A 17,926-nucleotide genomic window follows, 5' to 3' on the forward strand; every position below is an offset into this window, starting at 1 on the left:
CTGAGCAGCTACAAGCTCCTGGTTGTACGAAGCACCTTCCATATCCGTTCCAAATTCTTTAACCTGAGAGGCACAGACCAGAGGAAGTCTAGCCTTGGGCCAGTAACTGCTTTATCTGATACGATTGTCATCGTCATTCAGTTATGCCTTCCCTGTAACGCGATTTCTTAAACCGCCATGCTTGCTTTAAAATAGTTATTCCTGCTTACAGCGTAACACATTGCCCATAGCGAATATGGTGTCAGGAGAAGCCGGACCTTCTTGGACGCTCCACAATCCTTGCCAGAGTGCAGCCCACGCACGTTCAGAGCCAGCGCCGCGTCCTCCCCAGCACTGCCGGCGCGCATGCGCTGCACGAGCGCAGGAATCGTCGGCAGCAACCCACAAGACTAAGTATGAAAATAACTTCAAACCCCCACGTGGTTATCCCTTCATCAGTGAAGCTGCAGAGCTCAAGCTTCTCCCGTTGGGCTGGGTGGCCACTTTTCTGGCCTTGTTTACAATTGACAATGGAGTGTGGTTTTAGCAACATTTTTGCTATAAAGAATTTTAAGCATAAAAACTGCCCACTCTCCCTGTCAAGTCTAGTAAGACAACGAAAATCCTAGCAGAGCAGGAAAATGCCTACTGATGTTTTAAATGGCTTTATTCCTCGGAAGGGGCCCCAAGGAAGAAGTTCATTCTTAGGGCTTCGTAAAGGGGAAAAAAAAAAAGAAGGGGAAGAGGGGGAAACGTCAGGCAAGTAAAGCGAGTGGCGTTGTAAAGCAAAAGCCGAGCTCAACAGATCACACCGCAGGTAGATGGAGAAAGGGCTGCTCCTTCCATAGCTACCGACACATTACCTGGTTTTCATGGCAAGGCCCCTGACAGTACTCAGTCAAACTTTCCAGTGTCTGGTTGATCAGCGCCACATTTTTCTCATTTATATACAGGCCAAGAAGTCCAAGTCCACCAGTTGTGCTTCCGCAGATACAGTCCAGAAACTGCAGCGTCTCGCACACCAAGTTGTAGTTCGTCTTGTTGTTCTGGCAGCGTAGGAAATTCTGCAGCACCAGTGTCAAAGCCGGGGGTAGGGGAGCAGAAGGGAAAAAAAGGCAGAAAACTCTGACTGCGTGGATCATAACCTTTTATTAAGTCTATCCACCTACAATATCACCACTTGGTAACACTGCTGCTAATTTCACTGGAGCTCGATCACAAGGAGCCTGGCATAAGCAATTTAAGACTTTTCCAGGGCTTGTTTTCAATGCACTGTTCTCTTGAGCAGCTTGTTGGCTTCAAATTTTACGGAAAACAACAAGCAATATACAGAAGACATCCATTAGAGCACTAAGAACGAACAAAGTGGGCAATTCACTATATTCTCTGGATCAAAAAGCTCTCCTTGGCCTGGAAGCTCCCCTTCTCAGCCTACCAGCTACATTTAACTACTAATAGGCACTGAAGACTCTCCTCCTGAGACCTTTTCCAAGATAGAAAAAGCAGTTCCCTGACTTCGGTTTCACAGTAGTACCATGTTTTTAAGTGGCAAGGAGGTACCTGACTGCACGACTTGGAGAAAGGCATCTTTAAATGTAATTCTCTATTGCATTTCTTCCCACATAATTACTGTAATCCCTGCTTGAAGCTGCTGATTAGCCACAGTTCCTCTAATGAAACACCAGATTTATCAGTACGGATTAAACATGTTTCCTCTCTTTTCTATTCCAAAATACACACGCACACACAGAAAAAACCCAAAGAAGGGCAATTAACGAAAAACAATTTTCCAGTGACTCAGATGCTATTTGTCAGTATGTTCCCAGCAGCGTTCTGCAAAAAGGAATAGACACCACTGCTTTCTTCTCCTATAAGCTTCACCAGGATAACTGCTATCTAGCTCAATTCTAGCTGGTTACAAAACACTGCACTTCAAAGGTGGGAAAAAAAATCTCAGAGGAACAAAATGTACGGGACTTCGGAAGCAGCAAGGTCTTTTCCATGCGCCTGCAGAGGAGTGCTGTTAACTGATTGCCTCTAGTGGTTGCGTCAGACTAATAAGTCTTTTAAGGCAAACAGACTGAGAAATTGCCAGATTCAATTGAAGGCTAGGCTAAAAAAGGAAAATGCTGTCTATGAATGCAGACTAAAGGTGACAGTGATTCAGCACATCTAAACTGACTGCTCGTTTAATATCCTGACTTTTGATTAACTTGTCAGAACACAGAAAGGTTGATGCTACAAAGATCAGAGCCCTTCCCTTCCCTCCAGGAAAAAAAACAAAAATAACGGCTAATACTAAAAGCTATGAAACAAAACGTTGCCCTGCCAAGAAACTCTCTGTGGTAAGGCTTTTACTCTGATAACAGCTAGCTTTATACCAGCCTTCAGCTTGTTGATCCAAAGTCAATGAAAACAAAGGAAAGAGGAAGAACAAGGTATAGGAGGTAAGAGGACAGTGTTAGACAGCTAAACAAGCTGAAGGGGGGTGGGGGGAACCCCCAAAACAACAAAAAAGTGATAAAGTGTCCAAGGAAACCTCTGTTGAAGCCTCAGTCAACACAGGCTGAGCTCTCCATTTTATCTCACCCCAGACCATCTCCTAGGCTAGAAAGTGGGAACACAACTCTAACATTGAAAACATCAGCCTAAAACTTTTGGTGGGAAAGCATCTGAGGAACCATCCCCCAAACCCTGCGTTTAGAATAAAGAGTCACAGAGTTGCAGGTTCAGTTTGAACATACGGCAAAACGTGCAGCTTGTGGGATCCCAAGGAGAAGAGGGAAGGGCAGAGGACACCATTCATACCACCTCACCGTAGGCATCCTATACGCTCAGGTGAAAGAACGTGTCCAAAAAGTTGGATTGTCTTTAGAGAGCTGGATCCTATGAAAAACGGAAGTGTGATGACCCAGTGGTAAGCCCAAAACTGAGACTAAAAATAGCTTTTGCAAATAATACCAGAACGTGGAGCTTGCTGGGGGCTTGGGGGAGCTCAGCAGCAGCATACCTTGTTTGCTCCATCTTTCTTGGTAAAAATAAGAGCAGCTATGTTCAGAATACTAGCTCAGTTTCTTCAAGACAAGATGAGCGCAGAACCCTTGGAAGAAAAGGCTCTATGACTTGCTTGGATAATTCCTCCAAAAGCCTACGCGTTTTCAAGGGACAAAGTCTTTGCTTTAACAGAAATCTGATCCCTAATTGGAAAAGAACTTCGCAAAGAAAGGAGAGGAGAAGGGGGGAAAAAAAAAAGTAATTCTCATTTTCAATAGAGAGAGATATTTTTAAGTGGTCAGATTTTCCTTTACTAGCAACCAGGTAACCAGGCAAAGTATTTTTTCAGTGAATACAGGCTCTTTCTTTGGTCTTAAAAAGTTAACTCTCACACATGCCTCTTGCCTAGAACATGACTAGCAAAACCAGCTCATTATCTGCACACAGTACTAATGTCCCATTAGCCAAATTATTGAATCACTATCCTGCAGCATGCAAAGCTTTCCTTTTCTTTATTACCTAGGCTATGTCTCCAGAGATTAGGAGTAAGAGAGACAGTAAAACTCAATGTTAAAGTTATGTCAGTTTGTACAACAAAAGCAACCCTTAACCTACAGGCTTAGACCTGTACTCTGAACATAGCTGCCTGGCATATTACTACAATATTTAATCTCACTGAAATAACAACTCACTTCATAGGAAAAAAAAAATGGAGTAATACCTTTTCTCTCAAGATGAGATTTCTAAATCTAACATTGAAGCTGCACATTTAAGCGTCACTGTGTGGAAAGGTCGGTCTTTAGCACATATATGGGCAAAGACTGCAGAAGGAACTTTTCTCTGCTGTGAACTACCCCTTTCCTTTCTTCCTCACTGCACGTTAAGTCCACCTCTCTTGTTTATAGCCAAGTGCTCCCTGGATACTTTGTTCAATTTGTCACTAGCTTCAGTTCCTGTGACTAATTCTGTAGGATACAGGAACATCCTAATTAAGAGGAGGGGTAGTACAGACCAGGTCTAGTAAGGAAACCGATGTGACTGCAGTTAGGCCGAATCAACTTAGATTACAAGCTGGCTCAGATCACAGCAATTCAGAGCTCTTATAGCTTCCCTTTCAAGGCTTGGCTCTCGTGCAAAAAAAAAAAAAAAAAAAAAAAAAAAAAAAGAGTCAGACCTAATGCAAGTTTAAGAGTATCACAGCTATCTGTGTGCTGAGAAATAACAGGGATAACAGAAGCACTCCATAGCAACATTCAATGCCTTCAGCCTTAAGTGGGTACCCAAAGCATCCTTAAGCATCCACCCCCTAGTACCAGTCCTTTCATAAACATGGGGATACTGTAGATGACTCTAGTCAATTCCTCCTCCAGTTAACTGGCATAAATTTGAAGTAGACAGAATACTCATCATGTGAAACGGGGAGCAAACTGCAGTTTTGTTTGGCAAAGGAACAACCAAGTGATGGGAAAGGTACAGTATTGCAACTCCGTAAGTCATTTCATGAAGACTTTCTCCTCCTTTAGGAAATATTTGACTTTGACTCTCACGGTGATGATTTGTGCTTTCCTGTGTTTGTACAACATGAGGTGCATCACAATTGCTAAAAGCTTGTAAAATGCTTGGTGAAAACCTGTTGGACATAAAGCTATAACTACACTAATTAGGTGATGCCCATTTACTTACAATTCAAACCTAGTTCATGTCATTCTGGAAGACATACAGCTACCAGAATAAGAAATGTGTCTTTTATATACCTTTAAGAAGTGATTCCATTGGCAATGCTGCTAAGGAGTAAAATTAAACCTACTACCTGCAGACACAAAGATTTTGAAGCTTCAGATATACCTGCCTCCCTGCCAGGTCAAAAGCAGAAAGGCAAGTGTCAAGGCGGGCAGTAATAGGATCATATCTGAAATGCTGTTCCTCCCACCTCTATGTTAACCTTTTTCTTCCAAAGCAGAATGCAACTTTCTGCTGCTTGTGGTATGCGATTGTTCAGGACGGTGAACAGCTCAGGCCCAGCTTCTGCATCGGCCTGCAGTCAGTTTTATTCCTATAGCTTCCAGTGCCTAGGCAAAGACAGCAGCAGCAAAGGATCCTGTGCGTGCGGTTTGGACTCCTGCCACATAAAACTGCTGTCCTACTTGTCTCCAACATTGCTAACGGCATGAAAATTGTTTGACAAAAGAAAGAGCAAATAGTTTTTGAAAAAATTAGGAAAAAATCTGATGTATGTAACCTCCACACCTATAGAACGCTAAAAGAATTACACGTTCATAGCACAGGAACATTAATATACAGATTTGATTTCAAATATTGCCAGCAGCAGGGCATTCAAGTTCAGCGGAACTGATCTGGTAGGGCTGAAAAGTACTCAGGCAGGGTCCTACAACTCTGCCATACAGTACAACAATATGTAATCAAGGCAATTATTCCTCCTTTATGGAGGCATTTAGTACAGTCTGCTGCGTCTCACCAGTTCCTCACTTGCATTCAATTCTAATCCAGCAGCAATGGTTACGCTGAACAAAAATCATGTTAATTACAATCCATTTGTAAGTACAAATCTTATCTCCTGTGGAGGCATGCACTAGATAAGATTACTAATACACAAGTTTTGGACTCACTCTTCAAAATTATAAAAGCATATCACAGAATAACACAGAACAGTTGTGGCAGGGGACCTCCAGAGACTGTCTTGTCCAACCCCTCTGCTCAAAGCAGGGTCAACTAGATCAGGTGCTCAGGATCACGTTCAGTCAGGTTCTGAAAGTCTCCAAGGTTGGAGGTGCCACAACCTCTCCAGGCACCCTGTTCCAGTGTTTGATCGCCCTTGCAGTTTTAAGGAACAAAACAAAAACAAACACCTTTTTCCTATTTTTAATTGGAAGGCTTCTGTCCCTTAGTCATCCTTGTGACCCTTTGTGAGACGTGCTCCAGCAGGCCCATGGTGCTTTTGTACTGGGGACGCTCCAGTCCTGAGCAGAGTGCTGAACGGAGGGAAGAGATCAGCCCCTTCACTTCCTGGCAGCGCTCTGCCTAATCCAGCCCAGGAGGCCACTGGCCACTTTGCTGCAAAGGCACACAGTCAACTTTTTGTCCACCAGGGCTCCCCGTTCTTTGGTTGCCAAGCTGCTTTCCAGCCCGTCAGCCCTCAGCCTGTGCTGGTACAGGGGGTTGCTCCTCCCCAGGGCCAGAACTTTGCACTGGCCATTGTTGAACTCTGTGAAATCCTTGTCAGTGCGCTTCTCCAGCCCGTCGAGCTCCCTCTGAAGAGTGGCACAACCATCTGCTGAATCAACCACTCCTCCTAGTTTCGCATCATCTGCAAACTTGCTGGTGGTGCACTCTACCTCGTCATCCAGGTCATTAATGAAGAGGTTAAAAAGTATTGACCCCAGAACTGACCCCTGGGGAACACCATGAGTGACTGGCCTCCAGCTGGACTTCATGCCCCGATCACAACTCTCTGAGCACAGCAGTTTGGCCAATTTTCAATCCACCTCACTGTCCTCTTATCTAGCCCATACCTCATCAGCTTGTCTGGAGATAAATCCACGCTGACTACTCCCAATCACCTTCCATATATTTCAGAATGGTTTCCAAGATTAGCTGCTCCACCACCTTCTCACAGATTGAGGCCTGTAGTTCCCCATACTCTCCTTCTTGAGATAGGGGTGACACTTGTTCTCTTCCAGTCTCCTCAGGAACCTCCAATTGCCTCAACCTTTGAAAGATAATCAAGGGTGGCCTTGCAATGACATTGGCCACTCCCTCAGCACTGTGGATGCATCCCATCAGGTCCCATGGACTTGTGTATATGCAGCTTGATTAACTGCTCCCTAACCTGGTCGTCTTCTCTTGAGGGTAGGTCTTCCTTGCTTCAGATTTCCCCTCTGGTCTCAGCAACCTGAGACTCCTGAAGGTCAGTCTTGCCAGTAAAGACCAACACCGAAGCAGGCACTGAATACCTTGGCTTTCTCCATGTCCTTTGTCACCAGGTCCCTCGCCCCATTCAGCAGTAGGCCCATGTTTTCCCTAACTTCCCTTTTGCTGCTGATGTATCTCTACAAGTCCTTTGTGCTGCCCTTCATGTCCCTCACCAGATTCAACTCCAGGTGGGCTTTGGCTTTCCTTACCCTGTCTGTACATGCTCAGCTCTGAGCACATGAACAGATCCAAAGTCAATGATGTGACTTGCTCACTGAAAAGTAAGCACGTGCTTAGGGTTGCCTGAACCAAAATCTCAACGTTCTGGTTACTTTGCTGCATGTGTATTTTCTTTCTCTCTCAACAACAGATCAATAACTGTGCACCAGACTACCTGCTTGTTTTAAGTATGCATATTAAAAAAAAAAACCCAAAACACTAATCAAGCGTTGATTCCTCCATCATTAATATTAAAAAAAAAAAAAGTGAATGCTGGACAACTGGCCTGGCCTATATTTCTGGCCTGGCCTGTATTTCTGTATTTGTCCAGCAATATATAAATATAGTTTACCGGAATACCTTCAACATTCATTTATGTATTTATTAAAAAAAAGCATGGGATTAGCAAGACAGACGTGATAGTAGTGATTGGACAAGGCTACGCTTACACACCTGCTTAGTAGCCAGATCATACCTGCAAATCCCGATTGTGGTTTTCACAGAGTAGCTGTAAGAAACGGAGGATGGGTTGCATTATTGAGATCACAGCACTCATCTCCAAGTCATCCTTGCTCTTGTCTGTCGCAGACTGTGCTCCTTCTGCAGCTGAATAATGGTCATCAGGATCAGCTTCCCTCCGGTAAGTGTTGTAAGCCTTCCTTGTAGCTGCCGAAGCCTCTAGTAACTGATCCCGGACTTCCTCTGTGATTTGGGTCATAGGCTCTCTCACTAAAATACATAAGAACAGCTCTTCCTTTGGCAAACTCAATAAAGAGGACCAAAAAAATCACACGTTTCCCATTAAAGTTTCACACGTAGGCCATAATAATAACAGCTAATCATCACCAGCTCTTTCCGGTAAGTATGTTTAGTGTGATGTGAGGGCCTCAAGTTTAGAACGATCTCATGCCACTGTCTTCACACCTTTTACGCAAACTACATTAGAGTTATAAATTCTTATATTAATTGGTTAGGGAACACACATCTAACACTACTAAGAGTTTTAATAAAAGGACCTGCTATAGAAGAAAAATACGATTTCTCCAGCTATTGCTAGAGAAGGCACTGACCACAACCCACAGTCCAGGGTCATTACTATGAATCGGATTTGGGCAGCTTGTCAGGTTAGACAAGGTGGCAGAGTCTCATCTCAAATACTTTTCATCATTTCAATAGCACAATCTCACAAACGGATGAAGAGGGGATGAGGCTCTTGAAATCCCAAGCCAGGGCACCATTGATCTCTGAACTTTGCTCTGTGGGATCAGAGATCAGAGCATTATTGCATCAATTGCAATAAGTTCAAAACAGCATTTTACTCCCTTGTCACTTTAACAAGAGAATAACTGGAGATTACCTCTTTTTCTGTTTGGTACTTCTCTGTCTGAGTCTTCATCTTTCTTTTTATTTCCTAAGTCACTTGTGTTGACTGTGACGGTAGCCTTGATTTCTTGTTGTGCCACTTTCATGCGATCATAGAAAACCTTAAAGAACTTTTCAGATTTCTTATCTTCTGTTAGTCTGCAGAAAAACGAATGCTGCAAGAGAGAACAGAACAAAATACTTATCTGTATACAGAGATTTCAACATGGATTATTCCACCTTTCTGCACTGCATGATATCCTGAAGGACTGGAGAGTTAATTAGCTTGCAGTAAACAAACCTAGAGAAACAGAGATTCTAATCTTACCGTTAAGAAAGCCAGAGCGTCTCAAGTCCATTATCCTCCTCATTAATAACTTCCAAATACTCTTTTAAAGAAGTGAATGCAACAAATCATGCTTACCCTCACCTGACTATATGTCACACTTCCCACTCAACAATGGAATCAAGGTACAATGAATTAAGGTAATAAGGACAATGGAATTATTTATAATTTGATTTTCAGTTCATAAACAAAATGGTATGAACAAAACACAGAGGAAAACTGTCCTCTCTTTCCTCCCATTGAATCCAAGGGGCTATGACTCGTAACAGGTAATAGTCAATGTTAATCTCAGTCTCAAAAATGTACAAATGGCAACAACTTTATGAGGGCTATTTAGTGCTAGGTTTCCACTTCTGTCTGCAGCAGGCTTCTTTCTAAACCTCATTTAAATTTCTACTCTACTATGTCTTTAAAAGCGACAGAAACGCTCAAAGCCTTGACTAGCTTTGAAAAGGCTTATTAATGTTCTTCGGCCCATATGCGCGCAGAGACAGAAAGTTCTTCCTAAAAATCGAGGAGAATACAAATCACGTACAGGTCAAAAAGGAGCCACCACAGTGAGTGATCAGACAATTCTTGATGAAACCAATATGCTGTTATATAAATCAGGACCAAAGCTGAAACACGACTGAAGGATGAACTTGTAAGTGGGTCACCTTATGCAGAGTATTATGAAATTAGTTAACATTCTGCAGTGGCTCACAATCCAACAGCTTTACATGATGAATAGGAATGAAGCCTGATTTATTGAAAAAACAAATTAAAAACGGGAATAGCAATATATCCTGCCTGCTTTTCTGAGAAGCAGAGTACACAGGGCCATCTCTGGTACGCCTGCCTTTGATCACCCCAAGCAGTTGCAGTCAGAGCATCACTGAACGACTTTGAAATACTAATAAAGTTGCTTCTTTCATTTCTGACAGGGTAGGAGCGCTACTATTTAAAGAAGCTGGTCAACATTCACGTGAGATATCCGTCCCACCTTCGCTACACCATCTACCTGCCCAGAGCATCTTAAGTAAACTCTGAAGAGTTCTTTATTATTACTTTTAGTGATTGGCAGAGGGGATGGAAAAGAAGGATACAGCATAGGCCATCACACTTCTGCAAAACCAGCCAGACTGATGCCTTCTCCTGACATCAATTCAAAATAGTCTATTAAGCTACCACAGAGCAAAGTCAAGTCATTCCCAGGACTTCATCTCATTTGAAATAATTGACAACTATTGCCAATATCTATAAATGGGTATTATCAAAGACACGTACGGAGTATGAGAACACACAAAGTATGCTATACGTATAAACGATGTCCCCAAAGATATTAAACAGAGGGAAGAATTATGGAGACCCTCAACGTGAAAAATGTGTTGCAGAACTATTCTCTAATCAAAGTCCGATCCTTTTTAAACAAAAATTTTAAGATTTCCTCTCCATTCATACTCTGATAAACACATCCCTTGTCTGAGTGAGATTATTTATCTAGATAATATTTTAAATTTAAACTGGTTCTTTGAACTAACCAGAATCAACGGACAGAATACCACCCACTTACAAGTATACCCAAGAAATGCATTAACGCGGTTTCCCTGAGCTGTTTGCCAAGAACCCAAACCAGGTGTGGGTTATTTTGACAGCCAGCTCTTTGGAGGATTGTCTCTTTCTCAGGGTCTGCAAGTACAGACAGAAGAAGAGTGTCTATCTAAGTTGCATCTTGACAATTTTACTTTAGCAGTACTAAATTACAAACATACTGCTAATAATATTTCACAGATAGACCAGCATAAACCACTGACTGTAGAAAGAGTATCCGTTCTTTGAAAAAATGACATGAATCGCTAGCTTGAAAAGCAAATCGTGTTACCTGACTACACATCTAAAGAGCCTGTGCAGAAGGAGTTTCCCTGTGATGAAGCAGTGGTGAAGGAAAAGCTTTTTTTCATGAACCGCACTGAAGAAATACCTTGCGTGAACGTAATTTTACTTGCTGACAGGTTCGTTTTTTGTTGTCTTTTCAAACTCAACTGACTTTCCATTGCACTTCAGAGAAAAAACAAATGGAACGAACGTTTCCAGTAAAACATTCTTGTGCGTGCTGTGCGTACATTCAATGGTTGTCACAAAATGATTGTTTCAATTTAGGTCAGAATGCCTAACACCTTCACACATATGAATCAACCACATGTCAGCTATCAGAGACGCCCGTATTTTAAGAGGTGTGATTTTGCAAGTTGCACTTGAGCAGGTAAAAGGTGGTGAAAACTACGACAATAATTCTAAAACTTATTTACAGATATAGTCTAAAAACAAAAACTGGGAAAAGCTCCTTTTTTCAAAATAGAACTAGAGCGACCATTTCAGACAGAGAACGCCAGGGCCGTGACTTGCACACCGGGGAGGCATAACCACAGGCACGACCGCCGAAAGAGCAAGCGTGCTAGGGCAGCAATCTGGAACAAAAAGAACAGCAAATTCCTACTCTTAAACATTCTTCAAAAAGAGTACTTTTCAAGCACCACTGACATACAGGCATTTAACCTCATCTACTCCTTTGAGGGCTCCCTAACGAAACTGATGCAAGCCCAAAAGCTTAACGTATTGAGAGTAATACAGAGCACTGCAGCTCCCTTCACCTTGTACGTGGTAGAAAAGCCCACAGTGGTGGTCCTGAGCTGTCAGCTAGATTATTTCAATTTAGCTACTAAGAAACTGGGACTTGTGACCTCCTAGAAACCTCCTGTGCGTCCGCACAGAAGACGGGCAGAGAACTGGGACCCACAGCACACCAGTATGCAGACTGCATCTGGCTATTCCAGCGTAAGGCACCAAAGGATCCTGAAAGAAAAGTGAAGGTGAGAGTTTCATTTTATGCTCTACGGGCTTATGCAGAGCAGGAAGGCTCAGTGCGGTAAGACTAGTATCCTGTTTTCTTTCTCGAGTGAGCCTCAGCCTTCATTCAGCCGGTATCTTTTACGGAGCCGCTGTCACAGAGCGCGTGGAAGGGATAGTCCTAAGGCTTTTTCAAAGTGCTGTCTGTACACCTACACACTATATTACAGCTGATACCTAATCGCCACCAGAAACTACATTTTAATTCTTTCTGCCTTTTAGGAGCTGCAGTATGGCCTTCATATGGAACTCACAGGCATTTGACAGATACTAAACTTTTTATTTGCTGAGATAAGAGCTTTGAGGAAAAAGTAATTCCACTCACCCTTCTCAAAGTCCACATCAATTCACTTTCCCCCAAAACAAGTCCCTCTTACCCTCCTCTTATCTATAGCCTTTTTCTTAATTTTTTTTTTTTAATTCAAATTTCAGTGGGGCTCTTCATGAAATATTTGCTGTTACTATGTATGTTGTATAGCATACCAAGCACTTTAAGAAATAAGGGCACCTCAGAAATAAAATATTCCCAAACACGTTACAAGACTATATCCAATCACACAGACTAGGTCAGGTACCAACCTGCAAGTTGGCAGCGGATCAGTTTTGCTCTTACAAAATTCTGAAATCAGGCAGTACGAGACTGCGTTTTGTTTCATTAACTGACATTGGCACAGAAGATCATGAAGTTTGTTTTATGAATGCTGGATTCAGAAGACACAGCTGTAGAAGTAGATGCACCTCAAGGAAATGTATTACATCTCCAAAGCACAGTAACCACCCAATTAAATGAATCAAGACTCATCTCTGATGCAAGAGCATCGTGACAGTGTGACTACATTTAATTTTATAGCCACAAAATTTAAAAAAAAAAAAGTATGCTACAAAATGACAAAAACACCCCATAACATTCATATACTAAACACATAAGCTTTTAACATGATCGCGTGAATTACGATGCATAGGAGCGTTGAGTAGAGAGTTCCCAAACATTCTGAAACATGGAGTAACAGCCACCTACACAAACTCATTCAAAACTAACTTCGTAGTTTAGCTTTCCTTCGGGACAATGGAAAAAGCTTTGTTAAACTACACAGAAACATATGGGGAAAATCTCCTTGCATAAAGGTCTGCAAGTGCAAAGTCCTGCAGGTAACCGAGGAGAATGTGTTTTTGCAGTGCACTGTTTCATTGCAGGCGTCAAGGGCCGGGCAAGCCACAGCACGCTGCATCTTTTGCAAGCGTTTGGTGCTTCGAGAGTTACCACGAGCTTGTGTTTGTTTTGAAGGGGTGGAAAAAGAGAAGGATTTGGCATAGGCCACCATACTTCTGCAAAGCCAGTCAGACACATTCCTTCTCCCGACATCAATTCAAAATAGTCTACTAAACTACCACAGAGCAAAGCAGGCAATAAAACCAGGTACAAGGAAACCTATGCAGTGACTTCCTGCTTTTCCTCTCCAAAACCACTCGGCTCCTGAAGATATCAGGCAACCTCCCTTCCACTTTCACTCCTTCAGCCTACTCTCTCTGGGCTAGAAAAGGACAGTAAACCACCACCACCACCAGGGATTATTTACTGATACGTTCTGTCTTCCATGCCTTCCCGTCACTGGTCTGCACGAAACATTCTGCAGGAGAAGAGGCTGAAAGCCAAGCGACCGATTTGACTAGAGCTCCGCCGCCGTCCTGATCCGCTCTTGGGCCTCGAAGGCCACTGCAACAAAATAAACCAGAGGCAAAGTCTGCATTGCAGAGCACAGCCTGGCCCACCTGTGAGCATCATGAGCCCTTACAGCTCTTGCTCACTAACTGAGCTTAAGGACATGTTTAAGTATGCATCTTTTCGAGAAAAGCATCCTGTCTTTCTTTAGAAAGCGTCAGAGATGATGAACCGTGTCTCTTTGTAGTCTGTTCCGGTGGTTAATAACTGTTTGAAACGTGTGAGTAAGCTCCTTTTTTTTTTTTTTGGTCACATTCTAACTTCCAGTCAGTGATTTTTTTTTAGGTTATTTCTCCTTCATGTTTATCCCAGGTACGTGGTATCTTCTCCCCTTCAACCTATTTACATACATTAGTAAAAGGTTACCTTTCAGTCCTTTCTCCTAAACTGAAAACATTAGTTTTTCATATCTTTATTGCTACCATTTTGTTCTGACTTCATATCGTTTTCTGTAGTTATTTTTTGGTGCACCCTCGAATTTTGCAACTTATTAAAAAGAGACAGATTCTAGAGTCACATGTAAAAAACACAACAAAAAACAGGCACATTTCCTAACGCTAGCACGTTATCTCTTCCCCCGTCCTGCCTTGCCTTGCCTTCCAAGTTCTTTGACACAGAAATATATATAATTTATCACACATGAGTGGAAGAGAAACTCAGCTAATTACATACAAGTTCAGCGGAGTGGAATTACCAAGATAACCACAATGGCACGTACAAATGCTTCTTAACATGTCTCCTGCATCAGCAACGGGTAGCAAACAGGCTTGCTGACCAGTAAAGCTGACACTTGCCCTTTGGAGGCGGAAGCTGTTACACCCAGCAGGTAGCCCGCCTTACAGATTGACACCTTAGTCCAGCCTGCCCTGAACATAGAGACCTAGCACTAACTCGTGACAAATCTGCTGAACTCTGCGTTGGCCTGCGCTCCGTGTGGGATTATTAAATGGAATAACCAAGAATCAGCCTCTTCCTAGTTCTCACCTCTCAAAGGCTTGGCATGTTTTGCTCACGGGGACTGTCACCTTCAGGCAGGACTCCTTAATCTCTGCAGTTAACTGCTAGCTCTGTCTGCCCTGAAGCCACAGCTGTGCTTCATTAACCAAGAAAAGGAACCATCATTTTATTGTTTTGCACCAAATAGCTTGGCTTTTGTTCTCTGACTTAGTAATTATAGGCTGGACTACACATGCTGTCTTCATGATCAAGTCGTGAGAAATATAACTAAAACCTATTAACCAGTGTTGGATTTAAGATACATCTGTTCAGACGCACGCCTCTTCCTGAAAGAAGGATGGCCTGATTTTAGGAGAGCGTTTGGCCGTGAAACCCAAACAAGGATTGCCGCTATCCTGGAGAGGACAGGACATTTTCCGGACACACCCTCTATAATTCACAAAGCTGTTTCGACAGACCACATCCATTAAGCCCTGCCAGACCATCTGAAGAGATCCCAAAGAATTCCCCAGGAAAAAAAAAAATCATTGATTACAAATAAGGGAAAGCAAAACCCCAGCAAACACCTCACACAAAATTACTGTTGCTAGCTCTCTCCCGATTTCTCTATCGGCGAACAGAAAATATCCTATGAACTTGGCCAGTCACGGGTATTTTAGAGAGGAAAGTCCCTTCAGACACGAGATAGAGAGAGAGAGAGAGAGAGAGAGAGAGAGATCAGCTATCTGGCAAGGATTCAGGACACTTCATCCCAACGCTAGAGAGAAATTATTATAGGGGTATTAACTTGCCTGGGTTATCTGGACAGGCTGCCAGCATAAACTAATGCAAAACTTCTGTGCTACTTCACATCTGCAGAAAGCTCTTGCCACCTCCATACCACCTCTTACAGCTGGACTACTTCAAAGGAGCTACGTTTTAAAAAGGGGAACTGCAGTGCTAACGCGAGCGCTGAATTCAGAGCAAATCTCAACCCTTGATGCTCTGCCTAAACGACTGCAAGGGATTCCAGCGCAGAACTTAAAACCCAACTTCGTCCTCTCGCTCTCCCTCTCCCCCCCCCCCCCTTTTAAATATCCCTGACCCTCCTCCTTTCCTGAGATCTTTTGCACATCCTAGCTTGGTAAAGATCCATCATTTTGGGGCCCGAGTGATAGATACCATCAGTCTTGCACAGCTTAACAAAACGGCAGGCGAAATATTTCACGTTCAACATTCTTCACAGTTTGAAATAAACCCATAAGGTAAATCTGCCAAAACACTTCAATAGCCTGGTTTTATTGCAAACTGTAAAACAACCTTTGTCCTGAAAGCAGAAGAGGGGACTTCCCAGCTCTGTTCTGCACAAACAAGACAAACTGTCTCCACCGTGGTCACTGCAGGCACGCGGGGTTACGTGCTACCCCGCGAGGCCCTGCTCCCGCTCGCCAGCTCTGCCCCAGCTTACCCAGGGGGCTCCCGGAGCGGGGATGACTCTTTAGAAACAGCCCCATGTAATAAACGTTAGTCTTTCCCAACACGCATTAAATGAAAGCTGCAGGAGAATTAGTGCCACTCATTTCTAGAGGAGCCCTTGTATCCTGCAAAGTTTTCCTACTGTAGCACTTAAAAATCGTAGTGCAATTTAAAGTCACTTCACAAAAAGGAAAGCAAAAACAAACCACTCCCCTGGCTGCCCTCCCCACGGGGATCCAATCCCCCCATGCCGCTCCGCTGAGTCAATACCAGACTAACACCAAAACCACAGGCACCGGCCAAGGCAGTGACGCCCCATGATTGGAAGGAAGTAACGCAGCGCGAGGGGAATTACAGGTAGAAACGTGACTCTTCGGCTCAGGGTTTAAGATTCCTGCGAACGGGGAGCAGATGGCTTTGAAAGCGTGGGAGCCTCGGGGGCCGACCCGCTCCTCCTGCACACGCGCGCCGGCGGCTCGCACCGCTCGCCGTGTGAGCTCCGGCCCCGCGGGAGCCGGTATCCCACTTCCCTGGGGAACCAGGGAGCTACGTGGAGGTGTGAGAAACAAGGAAGCCTGCAGACTCCCCCAAGGGCGGGTGGGGAGCGTAAGATCTTCTCGAGAGACAGAGGAATTCAAGAAAACCATAGCAACAAGTCAGTCCACCTACCCAAACCACCCACCCACCACCAGTTTCGTTTGCTGACGCACTTCAAAAACAAGCTGGCTCCTAGCAGCTCTGGAAGGTGAGCAAGCCCCGAGAGCTCATTAAATTCCCTTCCCAGCTCCTCTCGTATGCCTGCAGCTAGTGAGCAAGTAGGATATAAATAGAAGTTATATAACATCTCTTTGTTGATTCCTGTGCTTACCAAAAAAAAAAAAAAAAAAAAGCAGCATGACCTTGTTTTTCTGAATAGCTTGCCTCTGCCTGCTTGTGGAGGACTTTAATCCTGCTAGGGATCATCTTCAAAGTTTAAGCTAGACATGGTTTCCACAGAGGGGAATAGGAAGAACTAGCAAGTGGCATCCTCTGCTGCTTACAGTAACAGGCTCGCATCTGAACGCTGACCAGTTTTCCGTAGGAGAGCTCCGCAGTCACAAACAACCACAAGTGATTTCCTACATGAGCCTACCAGGACTAGGAGATAAGTAAAGCAGCTGAACTCAGATGTAGCCCATCCCATTTTCACCTGTATTGCTCAGTCGCACAAACGGCCACATCAAAATCCAAGGGGAAAACCTTCCTTTGGCCAAAAAAGCCGAGTTTCAGAAAGATGCCATGATACAGAAACAGCAATGGCCCAGTTTGCTTCAGAAAGCATCAGCTGCAGCTGAAGCAGAAACACACCACAAGTCTCCTATTTATAACTCCACTTTATGCACCCTATTCACAAACTCATCTATGATGGATGCATCTTACTGCCCCCCCCTCAAATGAAATCATCTTTGTAAAACAAGGGCAGTGGTGATTCCCAGCAGCTTTCCACTGTCTCCCCATGCATTATTAGCAGGGCTTGTTTGTGTTTAACCTGATGGTGCCTAATGGCTAAGGGAGATGCTCGACTTCACTATGCTAAATGCATTAAACGCACATGAAAGAGACTCCCTGTGTTCCCAAGGGCCTGCAACCTAAAGTCTCCTCGCACGCATGACAATCTGCATTACATCGGTACATGCATTTCCTTAATGCTGACTTAATTACTAGAGCAAGCGCAATGCCTTGTTTTGAAGGTAGCTGCTGCATGCAATCAGTTCTTGATGGCTCATTTTGGAGAGGTCTCCCTCAACAAGAGGGGAAGAGCACTGCCCGCAGGAGAACGCAATGTTAGATGTAGGTCCTTATCAGGATTTACTTTTTTGTATGTCATGTTCTGAAGAAGCATTTCTAGAATGTCAAAAGTAAATTCTATTTTTTACGGTATATTTTACCTTGAGAAAGACTCTAATTATTCAAATAGTGAAAGACATAGGTGACCACTGAATAGGCACCAATAGCTTGCTGGTTTTGCATTAGTTTCCTGAACAGATACCATCAAAACCATTAAAAAGATACAACTTTGAATCCCGTATCAAAGAATT

General features: G+C 43.5%; 1 protein-coding gene across 13 annotated transcripts in view; it reads right to left on the bottom strand.

Annotated features, from left to right (window-relative positions):
• ITPR1 (inositol 1,4,5-trisphosphate receptor type 1) overlaps window positions 1-17,926 on the bottom strand; it is a 188,162-nt gene that overhangs the window by 39,574 nt on the left and 130,662 nt on the right. For all 13 annotated transcript variants that reach the window (XM_068907210.1, XM_068907212.1, XM_068907209.1 and 10 more), the window contains 3 exons: window positions 8,480-8,660; window positions 7,598-7,851; window positions 843-1,043 (listed from right to left, as the gene is read on the bottom strand). In XM_068907210.1, coding sequence (XP_068763311.1) covers window positions 843-1,043; window positions 7,598-7,851; window positions 8,480-8,660 — 636 coding nt within the window. The remainder of the gene's footprint in view (window positions 1-842; window positions 1,044-7,597; window positions 7,852-8,479; window positions 8,661-17,926) is intronic.

This window comes from Struthio camelus, chromosome 14 (genome assembly GCF_040807025.1).
Source record: "Struthio camelus isolate bStrCam1 chromosome 14, bStrCam1.hap1, whole genome shotgun sequence".
NCBI classification, from domain to species: Eukaryota; Metazoa; Chordata; class Aves; order Struthioniformes; family Struthionidae; genus Struthio; species Struthio camelus.